The sequence below is a fragment of the Cyrtonyx montezumae genome, unplaced genomic scaffold (assembly GCF_038088225.1).
Source record: "Cyrtonyx montezumae isolate F1298 unplaced genomic scaffold, pur_monq_1.0 scaffold_3, whole genome shotgun sequence".
Taxonomy (NCBI): domain Eukaryota; kingdom Metazoa; phylum Chordata; class Aves; order Galliformes; family Odontophoridae; genus Cyrtonyx; species Cyrtonyx montezumae.
In genome coordinates this window covers 22926840-22950349 of record NW_027072034.1, presented here as the reverse complement: position 1 = coordinate 22950349, position 23510 = coordinate 22926840, and the positions used below count along the sequence as shown (strand labels likewise).

The 23510-nt window shown below is 38.6% G+C and overlaps 1 protein-coding gene across 1 annotated transcript in view; it reads right to left on the bottom strand.

The window, feature by feature from the left end:
• UBAC2 (UBA domain containing 2) overlaps window positions 1-23510 on the bottom strand; it is a 90219-nt gene that overhangs the window by 8811 nt on the left and 57898 nt on the right. Inside the window, exons 5-7 of the mRNA XM_065740830.1 lie at window positions 18943-19066; window positions 17079-17126; window positions 7910-8155 (exon numbers count right to left, since the gene is read on the bottom strand). Of these exons, the coding sequence (XP_065596902.1) occupies window positions 7910-8155; window positions 17079-17126; window positions 18943-19066 (418 nt within the window). The remainder of the gene's footprint in view (window positions 1-7909; window positions 8156-17078; window positions 17127-18942; window positions 19067-23510) is intronic.

The following is a 23510-nucleotide window of genomic DNA, read 5'->3' as shown; positions in this document are numbered from 1 at the left end:
ATCTGTCCTGTTCACCTTTTCTTAACACAACAACCACAGTAAAAAAAAAAAAAAAAAGGAAATTGCTTTGCATTTCATCTTTTAAAGTAACATTTTTAACATTTTTAGTTTGCTTAGAAGTCATTACTTGGTGTAAGTATAAATGCTGCCTTACTTCATTCATATATAGATTTGTTCTAAGAAACAAAAAACATTTGCCTTTCAGACATAATCTTTGTGTTAAAATTACTGACCCTGAAGTATGTGTACTGATAACATAAATAAAAAATGTGTCCACGAGTGACACACTGATACCAGCTGCCTCAGAATCTGAACACTGCAAAAAAGATCAATGGCAATGGTAAAATTTCCAGTGGACTTACTACTGCAGTGGACTTACTGAAAATGTCTGGCCTGTCTCTTTTGTGAGGTAAAAACTGTTATTGAGGTTTATTTAAAGGCCTTTTTTTTTAACCTTAATAACATTCTTTCTTGAAAGGGAGTAGAAATGTAATTGTATTGGTGCTGTGAGCATCATTTGTAACGACGGAAAGGTTTTTTCACCATGGAAAATAGTGCAGCCATTTCTAAACATATTCCAATTTCCTCTGGAAATTTATGCTACAGACAAGTCTCCTTAGCCCAGAGGCTTTGTCTCCAACTCTTATTTGCTGTATCCTGAGCTTTGATGTCTGCATGCTCCCAGTGGAGCTCGTGTGTCACAAAAATTCACAAATCCACATGTGGTCTTTTCTGAAGCCTGATCACTTATTTCCTTTGAAATCCAGGAGGAACACCTCAGTCTGGCCTCTGAAGCTGCTAGAGAAACAATGGAAGAGACTTCAGCTCAGGCACAAAGCATTCACAGTAGCAGATGCCAGAGATACCAAGTGGCAGGCCTATCTGTTAGCCCTGGGACATGAACGGGCACAGCTGCTTCTGCTGTTGGGCTCCAGGGAGGTGTAGAGAGTTCTGAATGCTTCTTAGTGTACTTGTGCAGGCCCAAGCTTTTGGCCTTGTAGTCTGCTTGCCACATATTACAGGAAGAGGTGTTGTTATGTGACTCGGGTACACAACTGGCAGTAGTAAGTGAGAAGCTATGACGGTGCTCCCTAGAACTGCAAGTTAGCTCACGACAGTGAGAGAGACAAAAGCTCAGCATTCAACTCAGTAGTGTGGTCAAACACCTATTCTGTACCAAACTGCATGTCATTATAACAGTCACATTTCAGTACCGCTGTGATGCAACACTTCAGCTGGAAAGTGATGGTTAGCCACACCAACAAGAAAGAAAGATACTTAATATCAGTCAGATGCTGAAAGATGGCATTTTTGAGAACAGATGTTATTAGTTCACCCAAAATTAGAGAAGCGTTGAGCAGGGATCTCATACTTTGTCTGCACTAATAAATGGGGATTTTGAACTTGTCGAGGCAGGAGAGGTAAGGCTTGGACCATCTTTTCAAAGCACCTCCATTTGTGGACTTCCTGACTCCATTCCCGCATGCCTGCATCAGCTGCTCGCCATCCAAACTGGGGTCTGCAACATCACAGATGTGGTCACAGCTACATCAGCCATCTGTCATAATCACAACCTGAATTTTAAGTAACTGAATGATTTGGAGCTGTTCTTACGTTGGTCCTTTAATACTTGCTAAGTAAGACAACCAGGGTTTGGCAGTCCACTGTGTCAAATGCTGAAAGCAGGTCCACCAACAAGAGCATCCTCTCTGGATTTAAGGAAACAATCTGTTACTCCATTTTAGACACCGTAAACAAAGCAGGGGCAGTTCTAACCCTTCTTATATGGCTCTTTGGATGCAAACTGGTGACAACTGGCTTATTAAAGCATGATGGATGATTAGACTGATAATACCTCACTCACTTCCTGTGCACAGACATTTTCAAACATAAGTGAGAAATTAGATTTTGAAAACTGTTTTGATTTGAGAAGCTTAGCTAGCAAACACTGGGTACAAAGAAACCTCAAAACCAATATCTCTAATATACTAGCATAAACAAATACTTGGGTACAGAAAGGGCCATCATGCAGGAGGAGAAAAAAAAATTAGTATCCCATTTTACAGAGCAAAGATTCAGCTGTAAATGGGAAGAGCTTCCATTTGCTGACATCCGATAGTTAACATTCAAGGTGTCATACTGGCAATACTGCTTGGCAAAACCTTCATGTCTATTGTGCTTCAACAGGCTTTAGAAACAACCAGTGACACAGACATGTAATTGTTATGTGCTGTTATCAGAGTTCAATCAGAAAAACTGAACACTAGGATGGATCACACACTATGTGAATTACAAGCTTCTCATCTTCTATAATCTATGAAAGAAGAGACTTAGAGGAAGAAATGACTTCCAAGCAAGACTTCTCTCAGTGCAGATGAATCATAACAGAAAAAGCTACTGACTTCTCAGCCCCAAAACTGGATGTCTTATTTGCCCATGCTTGAAGCTGCATATGGAAGAACACAAACAGCTAAGAAGAAACTTGCCTTCTTTGTACAGTGGTGGATCAGTCAACAGAGAATTTATTTAAATAGTCTCAAAACGTATGGAAACATTTTTTGGCTGTGAACTTTTTTAATGGGGATTACCTCAAAATAAATTGTCGGAGAATATAGAACAATCTCATAATCTCTATCTCACAAATCAGTTGCTTTGTTTTGCTGTAGGAAGCTGTCCAATCATTGCTTCTGCAGGGAAACTGATTGCAAATGCTAACTCAAATTTAATCATTTTCTAAAGGCTACAGCTCAGAAGTCAGACAGAAAAAGAACTGAATAATTCCAGTCCAAAAAAAAAAAAAAAACAACGATAGTTCAGTGTGAGGGCAGGAGTAAGAGTCAGACACAGACTTGCAATTGTGACAGCTGTCTGTTGATGCATCAGACACTGCGGATTTCCATGAAAAAGACAGAAGATACAAAGCAGATCTGTAGAGGAAACAGTCATCAACTCATTACCTGGATCAGCACCCTGGAAATGCAACAATTTTAATGATGTCAAATCCATGAAAATGTTATTAAAAATAAAAAAAGAACAAAACAAAACAACACAGGAATATATAGATAGCAGGGTTTATCGCCTGCTGCAATGATGTTATCAAAATGAAGCAGTAAAGAAGAGTTAATGTACAACAACATCAGCTGAATACACAGCTTTATAACTAGCAATCTCTAAGCATAAGGCTTGCATTTTGAAGTACAAACAAGCATTATTCTTAACACAGAGAAAACTTTTAAAGTACTACAGGAAAAAAAAAAACAAAAACCAAAAAACAAAAAACCTTCACCAAGATTAGAAAATACCAGAATGTCAAAAAGCAAAGGATCAGTTAACGGCTCACTGAGGTCAACAAAAGATAAGATAACAAAAGATCTCTTTGCAAAAATGGAAAATAAAGGCTGATGGTATGTCTACAAGGGAACAAACAAGGGAAGATGGATTCTCAACTTGCCAGATGATTACTGCTGCAGCATAACAGCTTTATTCATGGGCTGGAATAAACCCTAGATCACTTATTAACAGAATTCTTAAAAATATGATGAAAACTCTGTAGAAACATACCTCAGGGATGAGAGCTGAAGTAACTTTTTAATTCTTTGAGTACCCTACCTTTAGTTGTGTTTAAAGTTTATGGCAGTGTTATAAAAGACACTTTCTATTCCATTACATCACAAAATTCCAGAGTAGCCACAGGTAACACACATTAGTTGGAATGGAAGCTGAATCAGAGAAAAGGATTTTGCATTAACACTGGGCTGAAAACCTCACTCATTTATTCAGGTAAAGTTGTCTTGTACACTCTTCCCTAGGAGTGACACTTACATCTATGGGTCAATATGAAGAAGCTCCTTCCATCCAAAGTTCTGTGGGAATTTAACAATTTTTACATGCGTTGATAGTGATCAGATAAAGGGGAATGGTTTTACACTAACCCAGGGGAGGTTTAGGTTAGATGTTAGGAGGAAGTTTTTCACTCAGAGGGTGGTGATGCACAAGAACAGGCTGCCCAGAGAGGCTGTGGATGCCCCATCCCTGGAGGCATTCAAGGTAAGGCTGGATGTGGCTCTGGGCAGCCTGCTCTAGTGGTTGGCTACCCTGGGAGATTGAAATCACATGATCTTTGAGATCTTTTTCAATCCAGGCCGTTCTATGGTTCTGTGATTCTATGATTCTATGAATTTCCAGGGACCTCGCAAGGTGTTAAGGTTGCAAGACATATTTAGGGCCCAAGAGGCCTCTTGAAGCATTTGTTGTTGGTACTCAAGCTTCTAGAGCTATTTCTGAAGACTTTGACAAAGTAGCACCTCTGCATCAGTGTGAGAACTTATGTGGTTCTTCTCAAGAAGGCTGTATGTTCACTGAGGGATTTATCTCTAGCATCATGAGTAAAGACAACATTCCTGAGGAAGAATTCTTGTCTTAGGAAAGTCATTGCTCTGTTAAATTCTGTTTTCTGAGGTCAGAAGTTTACTACTTAAATATAACCAAAAGGTAAATCAGCTATCTTGCCTCGCAGTCCTTAGCTCACGAAATAAGTAGCAAATTTCTCAGGATATGAGACGCCCCGTAACAATAAAGACACTCAATGCATCTCCCCACAGAGCATCTCTCCAGTGTCCCAGGAGGAAGACATCCAGAGAATGAACAATTAGGGGAAGTGGCATTGTTACAGAAGTCTGGTCTCTGCAAGCAGGAGAATCAGTGATATGAATCAAAGGGGGTCTGGACTCACTAAAAAGTATGAGGAGTTGGAACAGAAAAACAAAGACAGAAGGAAAAAGACCCACTCCCCAAAAAAGCTTAAAAGTAGAGGAAATAGTAGAAAAGATTTTCATATATTGCTGCAGGTTTATCACCTTGAGCACCTCAATGAAACTCTTTTCTGAACCAGAAAGTTAAGAGAAACCAAGAGGCAGGCAACACAGTGTCTTTAACAAGCTCAAAGTGAATGAAAGATGCAGAGAGCATTTTTTCAAGATGAATGGACCAGGGTTCATTTCCAACCCCATACACAGAATGGGCACAGGAATGAGCACTAAAAGGAGAAGCGGTATCAAATAGCCAAGGGAAGGTGCTGACCACCTTTTCCGCAATCTTCCTATAACCCAGTAACAGCAGTGCTGCCAGCAGCATCTATGAACACATTCCTCCCTCATCTTTTTAGTTTGGTTGTCTGCAGCCTCCCTCCAAGCTTGTCAATGGGAAGTGAAAGTCAAGCTGCTCCCTGGTGCACACAGGCAGCAATTTCTTCCCCTTTCCCACCAGGGCTTTCATTTGGTTTACAGAAAGATAAACTTCAGAAAAGTGCTGGGAAATGAAACAGATTAAGAAATACGAAAGTCAGGAGAGAAAGACCAAAAAGTCCCATTGATATTACAATGTCAAAAGGATAAAATAGTGCCTAAAGACATAAACTATCTCCTGTTGGGAGTGAGAGAAAAGGAAGTTGCATCTGCGCCTTTAGGATGCATTGCAAATGCCGACTGATGAGTAAGATGTGATGAGAAAGAATCTCCTCCACAGCAAAGAAGGATGTAGAGGAGGAAACAAAGTATGGGAAACAATGGAAATGGAGGGGAAGGGATGAAAATTTGGGAGGAAAATGACATAGTGGGGAATGAAAATGTGTAAATGATGCAAAGAAAAGAAAAAGATCAGATTTATAGGGGAAAAAAAAGGAAAACAGGAAGATACATTACTAAAATGAGAAAAGAGGATTGGCAAAAGAGAGAAAGAAAAGAATTAAGAAACTGGAGTTTAAAAAGCAAAACACAGCAAGCTGATATTTTCTGAGGGTATGAATACGCATGGCACATATTGAACTGTCTCAGAAGGCGGATGAAGGCGATGTTCAGTAATCCTCTGTGACAAGTTCAGAATTTCTCAGGCTCATCAGAGGGAGAAAAGGACAAAAAGTTTTCAACATGTACACCACCACACGGTTAAGGACTGTATCCATAGCAACTAGAAAGCAAGACAAAAATCAGACACCGTGTAACCACACTCCCCTGCGAAACTAGCAACGTAAGGTAATTTTTCGGTTTCTAACAACACGTTCAAACACAGTATCACTGCACATCTCAGTGCTAAGTCAAAACGGTGTACATCAAGTCACGAAGCTGGTGGCTTATGCTCAGCCTGCTCCTGGAAGCTGTGAGTGTCTGACAACCCAGCAGTCACATGGACACCTCTCTGCCTCAGCCTCCTGTGGGCAACTGCAGTGCTGCGGGAGAAAGACTGGGCAAGGCAAAGCTCTAAGAACTGCCAGCAAGGAAATTCTGTGTTTGCTTTTGATTTTGCTTTTTTCCTGTAGAAAACATCCAAAATAAATTATGTTTCAGATAAAAAAGCTCACTGATCATTAGGAAAAAAAAAAAAACCCTCTATATTTTAGTAGCTTAGAGATATAGTATAAACAACTTAATTTTTTTGCTGCTGTTTTTAAGTTTTTCCTCTTTTTGTATCACCAAGCTCATGTTCTTCTGAATTTCTTGTGCAAAGCTGAATAGTGAGCTTAGTATAAAAAGGGCCCATTTAGGAAAGGAGCTTCTTTATAGCCAGGAGACAGTTTGCCACATCCTGCAGGACAACAGAGCACTGTTAAAACCACACATTGTGTTCTGGTGTTCTCTGTATGTCAACAATACGCAGGGAAAGTGCTTTGTCTCTTCCCAAACAGAAGAACTGAAGAATAAAGGAAAAGGAGGAACAAACAGAACGCCTTCCCAAGGGATAACAAGAAAACAGTTGCAAAATGACACACAGAGGAAAGTTAAAAGTTCCCTTTCCTTGGAAAACAACATGGAAAGCAGGAGAGAAAATGTTCATTTATCTCACCTATAGACAGCATATTGAGATGCCAAAAATCTGCACGATATTCTCTGGCAATATAACTCATAATTGTATTTCCTAACTTGACTGATACACTTCACAGCTTTCATTACTGTTTTTGTTTCACAAAAAACCACCTGAAGACACTGCCTGGCATTCTTTACCACCTTCACTCCCATGGGGAGCAATACCATCTAAACTCCATCTGCAATGTGAAGTGTTCAACTCCACTGTCTTCAAATGATAGGCTCTAAAAGCAAAAGAACTGCACAAGTTCAAGTTTTGAATATTGAGACTGAAACTATCCTGTTTTGTCTTTTTTTTACCATTTCATCTCAATAAAGATTGTGAATTGCCAGGCTGTAACAAAATTATGACCAACATATACTCACATAGAGAAATGTAAGGCCCATATTGTCCACTAAGTTTGACAGAGTAGCAATGTATGTTTTTAAGATATAGGAAGAAGTTATCTGAGACATTGTCTGCCTTGTTTTACTGCCCTACAAAAAGCGTGTGAACACCTTTCACTGCCTTCACTAAAACAGAGAAAATAAAGGGCTCTGCTATTCCATTCATTAAGGAAATAAAATGAACACTAAATGCAGCAAAGAGAAAGTTCCTGTGGTTGACCTCTGTAGGAAAGTTAGACAACTGAATTTCAGAACTTTCTCATAGATGCAAGCTGTATTCACAGTACATCTGCAAATAAAGTTATCATGTAGACAATTTCCTCTGAAAAGGATATAAACAATACAAATACTCAGAACAATCAGAAGACTTGCTAACCTTCAACAATAGCTCTTACTAAAGATCATGGATAGATGGGCACTTTACTTTTCAGGCTCACTTCTGGTGAAAGAAATGCCAGATGTACTAATATCCTTACACAACTGTCTGACACTCTGCTTCTACCTCGTGAAGCAGTTTTAACATGCAAAGCTATACAAATACCTAAATGGCTATTAGCCAGTGGATGAGAGACCAATGGAGAATACATCCAACAGAAACCTCAAAACATACCAACTGAAAACATATGTTCCCATAACATAGTCTTTATGAAGCATGTTAACAATACCTGCTGCTGCCTTTGTCTCCTCATTTGGGCAACCTGAGACATCATGATTTGTCGATCCAGTAGCTCCATTCTCTGCTGCCTCTGGATGTCAACTGTTGCTCCCATTCCCACTCGGATTTCATTTGTTGGTTCCGCAGATGAGAAGATTGGTTCAAGAGTCCAGGAAAATATCTTTGCTACCCAGCTGGGTACACAAAGAATTCGATGAACTTTTAATATACTGCTATTGTAGCAAATCCCAGAAATCTAAAAGCAAAAACGAAACGTTAAAAAAACAAAGCTTTTAAATACAGCAAATTTACTTTGTACAGATAACAGATGGCCTTTCTATTTTAAATGCACTTTTTAATGTTGTTACCCAGAGTCTTTGGTCAAGAACTAAGAATAGGGGATTTCTTTACCTCCAACTTCCTCACAACTACAGACTATTAGATTTCAGAATCTGTGTACTGCCTTTTCTGTGACTCAGAAAGTTGTTGGTTTTTTTTTGTTGTTGTTCAGAATTTGAATCCAAACCAAGTGACTGTTTCTCAATCATGCTGAGAAAAGTTTCTTATATTCAAATAAAATTTTGATTTCTAGTACAGGAACTGGTCAGAATGTGATGTGTGCTGACCTGAGAAGACTAAGGCTGCTTTTGAGGATGGTGAACCAACTCCCTCATGACTTCTGTCACCATTCCCAAATCTGCCCTTCCAGTAAAGACAAAAGTAAAATAGTGATTTAAAGTTAAATGCAGAGCACAGGCCTTTTCCAATCTGCCTTTTAAGAAAAAGAAAAAAAAGAAAAAAGAAAGAGCAGTTCATTAAAAACTGACATTGAAGAAAATCAGCCTTTGTGGTGTCCTTCTCCCACCTATAAGGAAAAAAAAAAAAAAAAACAACATTCCTGTGTTCACACTCATTCCTGCTTTGGGACTTGATTTCATTCCAGATTCAGAAGGAGCAACAGAAATCCCTGTGTTGCAGGATGATCTACTGTCATCTCTCAAGCACCACTTTTAATCCCACTGCAAAACTCTGAAGGCCAAAGTGGTACTTAAAAAGATCAAGTTCTTCCTCACATTCTGTCATTCTGCTTTATGCTTCCTTTCTGTATTTATGACTATTTAGCATATGCTACACTCAAGAATTATGCTAGACAGCAGAGCAAAATTAACAGGAAGAGATATGAACCCTCCAAAATATACAAATGCGATACATCAAATCAGTGCAATTACATTAAAAACATGTAGAAACTTGATGTCTGGGCAATTTATTTATTTAAGGATGCTTATTTTATCTCACTTAAGAGAAAGCATTTCATTGCTGCAAATACAAAGGGAGACAGTTTAGAAAAAAACAATACTTTTTGGAACAGGAATCTTTTTCAGGTTATTTACAAGGTTGTTAACTATCTAGTAAGAAAATTATACTTTTAGAAAAATACATTTGAGTTTTGCTGTGGGAAATACGGATTTTCATTTTATTCTATGGTATTTTATGACTTCTCATAGGGTTGGATGTGACACCAAACACAGGCTATAGTTCTTAAATGAGAAAAAAAAAGATTTCTCTTAACCCCTTATCATGCTATGGAGCTATATATATGGAGCTGATATGCTATATTGCTATAACCCCCTTATCCATGCTATGGAGAAGTTAAATGAGATTTAATAAGAGGAAGGCCATCATATATGGCACCTTAGTGAAGGCAGCCTTGAACAAAATATGCCTGTATGTAAAGAAAGGTTCTCAAAGGACTCCAGGAATGACAGGGCACTGGAACAAAAGTTTCTTCATGACCTCAGTTCTCTCCTCAGCTCTAGTGAAACTGTTCCAGAAGACTGTAAACCCATGACTGAAACTTGGGCACATCATCTGGAAACTAAGATAAAACTATGATCTCCAATGAATACTTATGAAAAGCAGTATTTGTACTGCTTCTGTGAATATCTACTTTTGGCATGTAGTACTTCAGGTACCTACCCAGCAAAGAAGATCCCTCAGAAGCTAGCAACCAGCTACCAAGAGGGTCAGTGTATATAGGCTTCTCACTCAAGAATACCTTGATTGTACAGCTACCAGGAAGGTCACTCTTCAGGAAAGCAATAACTACTGAACCTGACTGCAAATACTATATAAAATTCTGTCTCATGATTTCAGAGATGCAAAAAGCAAAAGCAGCACTACAGCCTCCACAGTACCTTCCTTCCACCCACCCTGTGTCATTAGGCTACAAAGCCAGGTTCTGCCTTTGGTCCCAGAAATTTTGCAAGGAAAAGTAGGGGAGAAAAAAACAGAGCTCTCACACAAAATACTTTCTCAGACCAGGATTCCTTCAACTCTTTCAGATGTCCCTCCCAACTATTAATCTCTGCCCACTGATCACCTACAGTCCTTTGTGAAGGTCTAAAGTTTTCAGGGCACCATACTCTATATAGAGTTCAGAAAGTCACAGGAACGAAACAGTGCAAGCAGCGATAGGAAAAACTACATCTCCTTGAACGTGTGACAAATCTTGACACGTGTCTGAACACGTTAACCACAAACAGAATTATTCTCATATAACTCAACACAGAAAATGCAGCAAATAGGATAGCACCAGCACGCCGTTGTGCCAGTACTTTGGGATTTGTTTGTCTCAGAAGCGGAAATGCGTATTCTCATATTTTTCTAAGTAGAGACAGCTAGTCTTTCAAGAGAATTTAATCAGAAGAAAAGGCTTTATAAGACTAAATTTTAGTGTTTTTGATTTTAAATTTTTCAGTGCTCAGAGAGTAGAAAGTCAAGAAGTCTGACAATATGAAGTTCACAGTTAAATCTGAAATAAAAAGAATCTGGTGAAGGAAGAAAACAAATCTGTTTATCTGCATATCTCCTACTGCAATTCTTTGTAAATAAAAACAGATGGAAGGACAGATCCAGCTGTGAAAGGCACTATGTGTACACTGCCTAAATCCATCTTGTTACTTTCACATTTGCTAGGATCTCAGTGTCACTCCCCCTTTCCCTTGATTTTCTACTCCAATTGTAAACCTATTTCACATAAAAGTAAGAAAGTTCAAATGCTGTGCTCAGCTTTAAAAAATTGTCAATAAGTTTCATGTAGTGACAAAGAGATACGTATTTGCATATTTCCAATAAACCCAAAATGGAGGCATACGTAGTTAAATTATGCCTTGTGATTCAGTCTGGTTTAGTGTCATATATTCATCTTAATGTCAAGTATTTCCAAGGAACTTCCTCTTTATCTGTTTCATATGCAGAACTTTGTATGTGTCATTAGAAAAAAAAAAAACAAGCTTTGATGAAGTGTAAAGTTACTTCTTACACCAGTTTTTGCCATGGATGCAGTGTATTTCTAGTATAAAAGGTTTAAATAAACCAGCTTTGCTTATTCAAATAATGTAAGATGATGTCATTATATCTTGATTTGAACACTGTACATCAGGTTAATGGGGTACCTTCCCCAAACAGATGATCATCCAGAGTGTTTTAGGCTCTAGAAAGTCATCAAGGGAAGACGTGGCAGTTAAGTTCACACTGATAAAATGGAGAAATTTTGGCTTGCAACATAGAATGAACGTTTGATCGTTTTCTTCCCATCCCTATAAGAAAGGTCAACTTCCTCTCCCCTTCCCTCATGTCTCTCCAAAGAGACATTTTTAAGAAAAAGGAAGTAAGTTTAGTTACTCTTTTTCATTAGGTACACCAAACACGGAAGCTCTCCAAGATTTTACAAGACAAAGACACATACACACTACTAAATGAGACGTTTTAAATTCTTTACTTGATTGACATTATTGAGAAAATCAAACAAAGAAAAGTCAGGCAGATTGGTATCAAAATTATGTGAAGAACTATTCTAACTATGGTTAGAGCTTGACAGAATTATTTACCTTCATGGACAAGCACAAACATTTTAAGATCTCAAAACATTTTTTCTGTATCTGCAGGCATAGATGCACTGCCTTTTCAGCACAGCATATCTATCCTAACTTGTACTTCTGACCTGTGGATAGGTTTCCCTTGTGTTGTTGCTTCAGCTCTACAGGCAATAGACATCGTACTGCTAAAAACATTTAATTTTTTAAAATGTTACTGTTAAAAAACTGTCAATGCCTCAATGCAGACATCTCCCATTTAAAAGTCAACATATGAGCTAGTAATTTAAAGCTGGCTTTATAGTGGATGAAGAGAAACAGAAGTTGCTGAGACGTGACTCATTCTACAGCAGAAGTCTTCAAAATGCACACCCAGCTGAATTACTTTCATGGATTCCTTGTCAAATCAGTGAAGATGTGAATGCTTCTGGGACACAACTCACCTCGTCCTAAGCTAACCATAGCACTGTATTCATAGTGATTTAAATGCACAGCTGAGGAAGGTTCAGGAAGCAGTATGCCACTTCCTGAACCAAATGGCACAACTGGCAATGTGGACCAGACATCGTGCACACAAATTCTTCCTCAGATCTTAGAGAGAAATTGAAACTTAACACTGAAAGCTAAAATTTATTTTTTTAGAGGATCTCAAAAGTCATGGATATAAAATGGAGTATCTTATGATAGACACTATCACACTGTCATTACCTTCTCCACTCCCAATACTTTCTCCTTCTTCTGGAACTGGAAGAATCTGCATACTCTCCTTCACAAACAAATATGACATCATTTCCAGACTAAGATCCCATGTATAACAGATGAATCAATTATTTTTCTTTCCAGATGAAATGTACCTAATGTAGGAGTATATGTTGTCAGCTAGCTGTCCAGACACGAGCAAGGTGTCTAAGCTCTCACTACAAAGGAGATCAAGTCAATAAAGTGAGCTGATCACGCCTCAAAGTCAGACACCTATGGTCACTCAACTGTATATCAACCATCACCTAAACACAGTCATTTCATGTTAGTTTTGGGTGGGACTCAGCAAATCTAGGTGGATATTTGGATATCTGTACCTGTCCAGAACTTAGCACAAACAAACAGACAATGTTTCTTCCTCATTTCCTAATCCCTCTTACTCTAGTGCTGAACTTCCTGAATAGTTGCCAGCAGGTCAAGGGAAGTGATCTTTCCACTCTCAACTTTGATGAGGACGCATCTGGAATATTGCACTCCTAAGTACAAGGAAGATACAGGCTGGCTGGAGTAAGTCCAGCACAGGTCCAGGATGATGATTAGGAAATCAGAGTGTCTTTCACAGGGCACTAGGCTCAGAGAGCTGAGACAGTTTGTCTTGGAGAAGAAAAAACACGGGGGATTTTATCAGGGTATACGAAAGCCTGAAGGTAGGGAATGAAGACAGGGAGCCATTTTCTTCTCAGTAGTGCTCAGTGACAGGACAAGAGCCAGTGGACACAAATTAAAGTCCATGACATTTCATCTGAACACAGAAACAAATTTTTTTACTGTGAAGATGGTAAAAAAAACTAGAACAGGTTACCTGGAAAAGTTGTGGTATTTCCTTCCTTGGAAATACTCAAAATCTAATGAGACATGGTGCTGAACAACCTGCTGTACCTGATTCTGCCACATTTGGAGGGTTGGACCAGATGTCAACCTCAGTGCTACTTTTCAAAGAATCTGAGAACTACAACCTGACAAAATACGTCACATTTCACTCCTGCAAAATTGCTCCAATGAGAAATGTGAGAACCTGGGAACTTCATTATTTATTCTTTTATGTGGAAAAGAGGGAGAGGGGATGGGCTGATGTATATATGCATCCAGTTAAACATTAAAATTGATACTGCTTTCTAAGTTGTTTTGACTGATTTAAACTAAAAATAGGCTTTTTTTTTTTTTCTGAGCTTCACTAAGCTTTTTTTCTGAGCTTCACTAAGCTAAGTGATATGTACTACAGGGAAACACTTCTGTAATCAGCTAATGATTACAGAACTCCTGGTTTCAAATGAAATGGAATTAGGCTGTATCTGGCTTTCATGATATACCTGCATCTCTAATCTGAAGCTCCGTAACTTTATGACATTAAAAGACTTATCATAAGAAACAAATCCAGACTATATGTGCTGAGTATGGTATATTCCTGGCAAAGCAAGCTGCAAGAAACTAAGAGTCATAAGGAAGAAAAAAGTAAGAAGACTAACAATGCATGTTACTTATTAGATATGTGAATGCCCAAGATATGTGAATTTGTTTACAGTATACTTTTTTTTTTTTTTAAATGAACACTACATATTTATACAGCATGCTTCACACAACATACCTGCAATGGAAACTACTAGGGTTGCACTGTCATACAGAAAGAATGGAAATTAAGAGGTACTACAACTTCATATGGAGAGTAAAAAGTTGACTTAAACAGAGAATTCATATGTTGATCCAAAGGTAGTGACCTAGGAAGATACATCTTATGTCAAGACAGTCACACCAGACCTTCTGTATTCTGATAACTCTAAAATTCCCTATCAGCAGGCGTGTTAATACAGTGCCTACCTGTCATATGCCTACAGTCATATACACCTACAAACACATACAAAAACATTTTTTAAAAGTGATGGATTGCTCTAAACCACAGAAAACATGAACTCATTACATTCTTTTACATCCTCAGATTTATAAAGAGCATTAGCAAAAATGAATTCAGAAATCTGCATTGCCATGTCTTGTAAATAAAAAGCCAGGTTTCATTTAAGAGCATTCACTGTATGTTAGAAGTATACAAAGTGAGAATTTCAATAAACCTAAAATGGGAACATCCTGAGGAGAAAGTGGGAAACTGAAAACAATTCAGAAATCATGCAGGCACCATTCATTTTAATATTCCAGATAGGCAGAAGTGCAGTGAAAGCTAAATGGCAGAACAGGCCATACATTCAGTCATATGAGTGTGTAAGTGATAGTGAAGTGTCTAACCAGCAGTGAAGAAGTGACTACATCTCAAACCTGAATTGGTATTTGTGTATTTGCTAAGCCTGTTCAACATGAAAATTTAATTCAGTAAAGTATAGTAATGCCAACAGCAGAAACAATTACAAAAATACATGGGTACTTGGAATGACTTAACATAGATCTGGCAACCCAAGCAGTTCTGTCATTGTACACATATATGTGTTACTAAGAATCTACATTTGTAGTGCTAAAAGGTGGCCATATAGTGTCTCACATTCCTCTTCAGACTACTCAGTGCACTAGGAAACATCACTCCTTTATCTGCTTTCTCAAGAGACGCTGAATTATCATCACTAACCTAAGAGAAAATAAGACTTCCTATTCACAAAAGCATGATAGATATGCTGTGTAAAAATGGCTGAAATTCATAACATGAACCTTTTTCCAAACTGCAGTACTTACAACTTAACTGCACTTACTACGGCAGAGTGCAGATATCTGCCAGTTGCAGAAAACAAACCTGAGACTGAAAAGAGCCTGATGATGACTTAATTCGTCCTGAATGAAGTAATATGAAACTTTAAATATCTTTTTTTAAGCCTTCCTGTGACACACAGAAAGCTCAGTTTATTCCTGAGGGCTTATACCTATGTAGAACATACTGCTAATCTGCAATTAAAAAATGATCATTTAAGAAAATGAATCCTAAGAAAGCTGCATTATATACCTGAATAAAGCTGTACATTAAAAGGCAATTAAAATAAGAACTGGAATGAAAAAAAAAAGCTTGATCCACTCTTTCAAAGCCTGTATAAGTATGCACACAGCTCCTAGTACCAGGAAAGAGGGGGTTGAAATGCTTTTTCTTTTCCTCTCCTCTCCTTTCCCTTCCTCCATAGCGAACACCTGTTTGAAAGGAAGGGCTATTAAAAGAACCAGAAGAGTAACAGGAAGGGTAGAGTGTTCAGAGGAAGTTAGAGATTCTTAATGGGGCTCAGAGGACTGTGATGGTCTCCAGGAGAGGAATTCTGGTTTGTTAGTTGTGCTGTTTTCATCTGTATTTATGGTAAGACCAAACTGCTGAGCAGACTACACTATGTAGAGCTCCATCACTCATGTCAGTCCTCCTTCTAGCTCACAGAGCATTTGGAGTCCATAAAAATGGTAAGAGAGCAAACCACTGAATTAGAGCAGCAACATGTGACATATTCACAGACATTTCACTCTTGAGTTTACCTAAATTCAAATCAGTAGGTTCTAAAAGCAAGGGTAGAATTTTAGTTATTTGTAAGATTGCATCAACATAATAATCACAGAATCACAGAATGGTTTGGGTTGGAAAGGACCTTTAAGGTCATCCAGTTCCAACCCCCTGCTATAGGTAGGGACACCTACCTCTGGACCAGTTTGCTCAGAGCCCCATCCAGCCTGGCCTTGAATGCCTCCAGAGAGGGGGCATCCACAACCTCACTGAGCAACCTATTCCAGTGTCTCACCAACCTCACAGTAAAGAATTTCTTCTTCATATCTGGTCTAAATCTACTCTCTTCCAGTTTAGAACCATTTCCTTTCACTGTCACTTCATGTCCTTATGAAAGTGATCTACTTTGGAAGAGGAGGCACTTTCACTGTTTGAAAAGCGAACAGTATTTTGAGTCAATAAATCACAGGCAGAGCTCCTAATTTGTAAGTCTGTAAAATTTTGAAAAAAGCTTATCAGCATTCAGCAATCTCAGAAAGTTAGTACTGTGTGTTTTAGCAGTAAGTGCTTTAGTACTAAGAACAGAGTCAGAAAGGAAAAAAGATAGACCACATCAACTATCTGAATGACACAAATAAAGTGATTTCCCACTCTGTCTCTACCACAGTATGAAATGGCTATAAACACGTGCTCTAGGAGGAAAGCAAAACATGAAATCCCACCAGAAGAAGTTAAAAACTGCTTTCTGGAATACACTTGAGGCTTGCTAAAAAAGGATAAACACCAGGGTAAATAAAGTATACAGTCACACAGTATTGTAATGGGCATTTGTGCCATTTCAACAAGTTTCTTTTATAACTGTGGGTCTGTGCCTGTGACAATAAACTTAAATGCAGGGGTCAGGTAACACTGGCAAACTGCAACTATTAACCATCTCTTTTGCTGTATGTCAGTTTATCACCAGCCAGTCGGTGCTTTACACTTTTGAAGTAAAAGACAAACCTTCTATTTACTGTTAGAACAAAAAGCATCCCTTAATAATTGCAGCTCTTTTTGAGTCCAAATGTGCTGCACTGATTGTACATATAACATAGTGATGTAGATGACACAATTTTTAAATCAGTAAGACTTACCAATCCACTTAAGGCTAAAATCCAGATGTAGGAACCAGAGGTTAAGAGCTAGAAGGTAAGAGTAGCAAGTCAAAACTTTAATTTTATATAGCTGATGTTGCCTGAGCTACTATGTGCAACATTATACAGGCTATATACCTATCATGACAATGGGGAAAGTCACACATTTATTTCTATGAAAATTATGTTTAACATTAACAAATATACATTCCAGAAGTAGCAGAACTGGAAAGAAAGAAAAAAAAATCACAAAAACACAGGGATTCAACAATTGTTCTTCTTCTACAAAACAATACGTTTTATTTTCATACAGCATACTAAGTATAACAGGATGTCAGTTATAGGCTGCACAGAAAAACAAGTCTGAAAGACAGACTGAAGCAAAGGAAATGACTCAGCAGCAGAAGAAGAAGAGTTCCAAGCTGGGCAGTGCAAGTTAAGCTCTCAGGCATACAGCCACAGAAAGATGAGGCATGAGCATCGAAATTAAACAATTAAAGCTCTCACCCAGTGACACACATGCAGGCATGAAGTCACAGAAACTGGTCAAAGTGAATTTAAAAAAAATCTAGATATGTTAACAGGGTGGCCCACCCTTTCTTGTAAAGTGTACGTGACTCATTACCTGGAGAAGGTTATTCTTAGTTGGGAAGACAGGCTGAAAATTAGCCTGATACTGGTTACGAAAATAGCTCTGTGAGATGCTGCCTGAATTGTGAGAACACCTTCTCTCTAGGCTTACTACGGAAAGAGTGACTTGAGATAAGGGCAGAGTTTACAAATGAGGAAAAGGCAAATGAGTTTCCTTTGACCTCTGTGTGACGGCAGTGATGGTTCTGCATGCAGGAGGGAAAGACCCTGTGGAGATGCAGTGATGAATACCTGGTCTTGTGTGTATGAAAGAAAGAGGCAAAGGACACGATGGAAAAGAGCTCAGACAGTATTATCGTTTTCACAAGGATTGGAGTTAATGTGGTGTTGATGGTTTTGGGAGAGAAGAAACAATACTTCTAATGGTTCAAGAAAACTGGGTGCTGGAGCAGAAATCAACAGAATCCAAATGTTGAAGAGCAATGCAGATGAATGAAATGCTCAAGTAGAGCAACCACAGTTCTGAAACTGACCGCTCACTCTAAAACACTCTGTACCACATCATGTAGTGATGGTGCTTTCCACTGCTAGTTTTAGAGCTATTTTTGTGTCCCTGGATTATATAAAATGAGTGCAATTTCTCTTAATTTCACACACCTCCTGATGTACAATTCAGATTGTAACATTAGAGTCATTTCTAGGCTGCTGGGGGCTTACTATACATTCTGAACTTGAAAGTGCTGTGCTCTACATTACACTGAATTATCTGTCATATGGCAATGCTTGGTATAAAAATAAGAAATTTATATGAAAGCATAATTCAACCAAATCCTTGATTATTTATTAATAGTCTTAACCATAGAAAAATACTGTATTCTATCTACAGCTTTGCTTGAGCAATATCAGACAAGGCAAGAATAAACAAAAACACAAGCAAATTAGAAAGGTAAAAAATAAGAATGTGTTTGTACCAAGTCCTGTTTTCATCTGGCTCATCTCAGTAAGTCCCCCTCAACCCCTCAAATATATAGAACTTTCGTTTTCTATTTTCTTATGCATGACAGTCAAGATTGAAGACAATAGAAAGACAGATAATCTGCCCACCACTTCCATCCAAAACATAAATCAGAATATATTGTTCCATATTGTAGTCCATGGGAAAGCATTAGTTAGACATATGGAATCATGCACCTGGAAGCATCAAAATCACACATACAGAGATACAAATTGCTATTAAGTCACTAAAAGATGAACAAGCAAATACATACCATACCTGTAAACCCAGTACATAGACCAGTGTCTTGTTTGTAATAGAAAAATAGCCTAGTACTTGTGTCACCTGCACTCGTGGAATGGAGCAATAAAACGGTACAAACAGAGCAAACACAGGACCCAAGCTGCAAACAGAAAGATACAGATGGTTAGTAAGAATGATACTAGTAATAACAGAATGTAACAACAAAAAGTAATTAATCCTCTGTACGTGATGAACAAAAATATAACACTGCCTTGCAAAAAAGGGTCTTCCTTGGGAACCGGTGACTTGGTAATCTGTGGCATTCAGAATAACAGATTCACTAGCAAATAATCTACTATTATCTTTGGCAAATGAGCTTGCAAAGAAGAAACAGGTGATGAAAAGCATCTTATTTCCAAGTGTTCAGAACAGGAGGCAGCAGAGAAGGTAACATTTTTGTTTTAATAGCTGATTGTTCCCATAAAATGCAGCCCACAAAAAAACCAGCAGCAGTCTTCTGCATCAGAAGAAAATGTATTTCATCTGAACAAAAGGATTAAATATATACCCAAAGGTCAGGGAAATCACTTCGCATATGAAGCTGAGCTCCCATTATTCACCCGGGTTTAAGATGTTACAGTATTGAAAACAGAACGCAGTATCTCAAATGGGACAATCAACTATTTGATTTAACTTCCATTCTGTCAGCAACCTGTGGCTCTAGAAACACCTACGATGGAGATGGGAAAGAAAGGTCAGTGAAGGAAAATGCATTTAGATTCCAATGGGGTGGATGGCACATCTGTATGCAAGACACTACCAGCCCCCATTTCAGACTATGAAGAGAGAGCTTTTCCCTGCCTCCCACAGGGCTTAGCCCCTTGCTATAACTTGACACTCTCCATCCCAAAGCACTGTTTGCACAAGTTTGCCAGAATACTGCTCTGCCCAGGCTACTATATCCTGAGAACAAAGGTCCCATCCAGTTGAATTCCCGCCATCCCCTGACATTTGAGCAGTCCTGGTGATGTTCCCTAGTGCACCTTGCTGCAGTGCAGGGGGAGCAGCACCAGGGACATTGATCTCCAGCCAACAGCTGGCTGAGGGGCAAAGCACACATCCTCCCCAGCTGGCTCCGCACCGCTTCTTCTGACAGAACAGGGATCAAAGCAGAATTTTACCTCATCTACCAGCTTATCAAAGGCTTCAAGACTTACAGTTTCCAAAGACGTTTATGGGACAGGGATCTTATTATTCTCAGTGGGATTTCCACACACAGCATAAATCAGGATACAAAAAACCAGAAGCGTTCACTCAACTCAGAAACACATTTCCCTTCTAGGGGAGCTACTGATAGGAGTAATGCTACGTGAAATGATGGTCTGAATATTAAAACTTTCATTTCCTGGATAACTGCCAAATACAACACCCACAGCTACGAAGAAAATCTAATGATTAAGTACACAGTTCAAATACTTTTACTCATTTAAATGGGCAGTGGCTTAAGAATATTTTGTCATCATTTTGATTGCTGTATTTGAAGTTTAGCTTGCTGGAAACCTTCCTCTCTGAGCACTTAAATGTTGTTTAGATGAAGGACGTTAGAAATAATTTTAGTATCATGTGTTTCAGATAAGGTCAGGTGCACGTGGATGCATGGAGGATACAAACTCAGGAACTACTGAAAAATGTTCAGTTTTACAGAGGATCCCCCTTACGTAAACTGAAAGCACCTGTATAAACACATAACACATTCTTGAAATAAACCCACATTATTTAAGTTGTAGGGGTTGATAAGACACAGCTACGCGACTGCCACATAAAAAATAACTCTTCACCAGAGCTGCTTCTACCGTCAACAATATTTGCCAAAGTAAATCAGGACTCAAAAGCAAAGAGAGAAGAAAAACAAAGAAAAAAGAACTTTTCTGCTCTTAGAAAAGTCATTAAAATTTCTGTGTACAGAACGTGATTCTTTCTATTCTTACCAAATTACCTGAGGGAGTACCAAAATCATGGCATGCTTTGCAGGTTTTATCCTCCCTGCGATGAACAGTGACTCAGATTAAGAGATTTTGCATGCAAGAGTGCACTCAATCATAGAATGGGAAAATACAAAAGAGAACTTATCATGCCTAGAGTTGTATTTTAGAAAGAGATTACAGAATGTTGAAAGGTTTACTCAGTGTTAATATTCACCACTAACGTCAGCAAAAAACATAGAAACCACCATCCCAGATCAGGGTAGTGATCTGAGTAGCTCGAAGTCCAGTGTTTGACACTGTTCTGTACCTAATAATCTTGAGGAGCTTGAGGAAACGTAACAACAGATTTTTTCCTAAAATAGTAAGTTACCAGACAGATAGATTTTTATAAAATTACTTATTTTTAGAAAGAGTTCTCATCTACTATAAACAGGTATTACATAAATACCCATTCAGTTATCCCAAAAGTGCAGAGGGAGATGGCCAATATTACTGTCAGGTTGTACTCATTATCACTGACATGTCATGGTGGTCAGGTCCCAATGACAGGAAAAATGCAAATGCCACCGCCATCCTCAAGGAGGGCAGGAAGATGATTCAGGTAGCTATCAACCTCACCTCAGTCCCTGGAAAAGTTACAGAGCAATTCTCTTAGCAGTCATTTCCAGACATGCAAAGGACAAACTGATAGCTGTGTTGGTTTACCAATGTCAACCCATGTCCAATCAATCTGATTAGTTTCTATGATGAGGTGACCAGCACTATGGACAACAGTCAACACACTGGAACAAGGCTGCATACAGGTACATCTCAACAGAGAAATGTGCTGACAGAAGCAACTGTGAAATCTTTCACTAGTGTTGGAATAACCTTCTGCAGCAGTATAAACTTTCCTGACTGCAGATAGGCAGAAAAGAAGCTGGAAAATCACCATTAGTCAGCAGTTAATTCTTGCAGGGATGGCCTTGGTTTGTATTGGCAAGCATGTAGTCATCAGATGAAAACACATCTAAGTGACCTTAACCACTGTGCCCACTTTTGGGCTCCTCACTACAAGAAAGGCATTGACATACTGGAGCAAATCCAGCAGAGGGTAATGATGGTCCAGTACTTTACCAAGCTGCTTAGAGGTAGAATCAACTGATAGTCAAGATTCAAATGGACACAGTGCTTTGTAACCTGTTCCAGTTGTTTCCAAGGGTTGGTTCCCTCTTCTCTTTGTTTTTCTCTTAATCTCTTTTAATCTCCTTTCCCTTTTTTTTCTCTTTACTTTCAAGGTTCCAGCCTTTTGCTCCTGATAGTGACAAAAATATCAGGAACAACATGGTTAATTAGCACCCTGCCAATTAGCTTCTACTAGAAACTTGAGATATTCACGTGCAAAGAAGGGATGCAGATGCAAACATATGGTGACTCGAACGTCACTTTACGCCCACCTCATGTTTAGGAAATTAGTTTCAGTCACGTGGGTTAGAAAAGAACATTTTCAAACATAACAAAATAAGTCCCAAAAAAATAAATGCTGAAGTCTGAACACTTTCTATGAACACAACGTCCACCTCAAAGGTCTACTCGTAGTAATAGGCTCTGGAATGATTATGCACTCATTTTGAAGCACGTTAGATTTCAGCATGTGCAGTGAGAATAAAACAACACAGCAAAACAGAAGGGAACTTCCTCATGGAGGAAAAAAATTAAGAAACAATAATGCTGGAAAGAAAGCACCTGTATCCATTACTGTCCAGACTACTGACAAAGACTCAAGGATAAGGATTCAGCACTGAGAGAAATGAGTAACTCAGAGTTTAAAAGGGTGAATATTAAAAGCAGATTAAAACATTTGATATTAGTTAGTATATGCACAAAATATAGGAAATAATGGTTTTAAACTATAAGAATAAGCGGGTAGCTAGCTACAAGTTACTTCTGCAAAAATATCTGCTGTTGTCAATGGAAGTTCTGTGGGATTAAAATTTGCAGAAACAACCTGTTATTTTATTCAGAATGACTCACTACGTTTACTAGCTGCGGAACTGTATTTTTCTTTAGTTCACATTATTTAAGTTCTTTTATAGAAACATAAGCCCAACAAACCCACAACCGCGTAGATGTTTTTTTGGGGGGACTGAAAATATCAGCTTTAAAAGCAGCTGCACATAATACAGAGAGAGTAAAAACAGTGTGCTTTATCAGTAACTCAAGTTACCAAGTGTATTCAGTGCTCTATATTCTTACAGGCTGCCCAGACACTGCCAGACTATGCGTAAGGTGGCAGCCTTGATTCTGAAAATGTTAAACTTTCTTGATAACATTTCTTAAAACTGCATTGCTCCCTGACATATGACAGCTACAATCCTCTCACTGATGGGGCCCAGGATGATAAGCACCATCTATTTCACACAACCTTTCTGCCACACGTGTGTAAAACCAGAATGTTACACGACCCAATGCTGTATCTGACTGCCAATATTTTGTAGGGATGAAGGAAAATGGAGAGGAAAAAAAGCTACCCCGAACAAGACAACCAAATAAAAACCTTAAGTGCAGCTGTGCATCCTGAGGGGAAAAGAGAGTTTCCAGTTATTCTGTGGAACAACTGCAATGTTGGGCTCGCTAAAA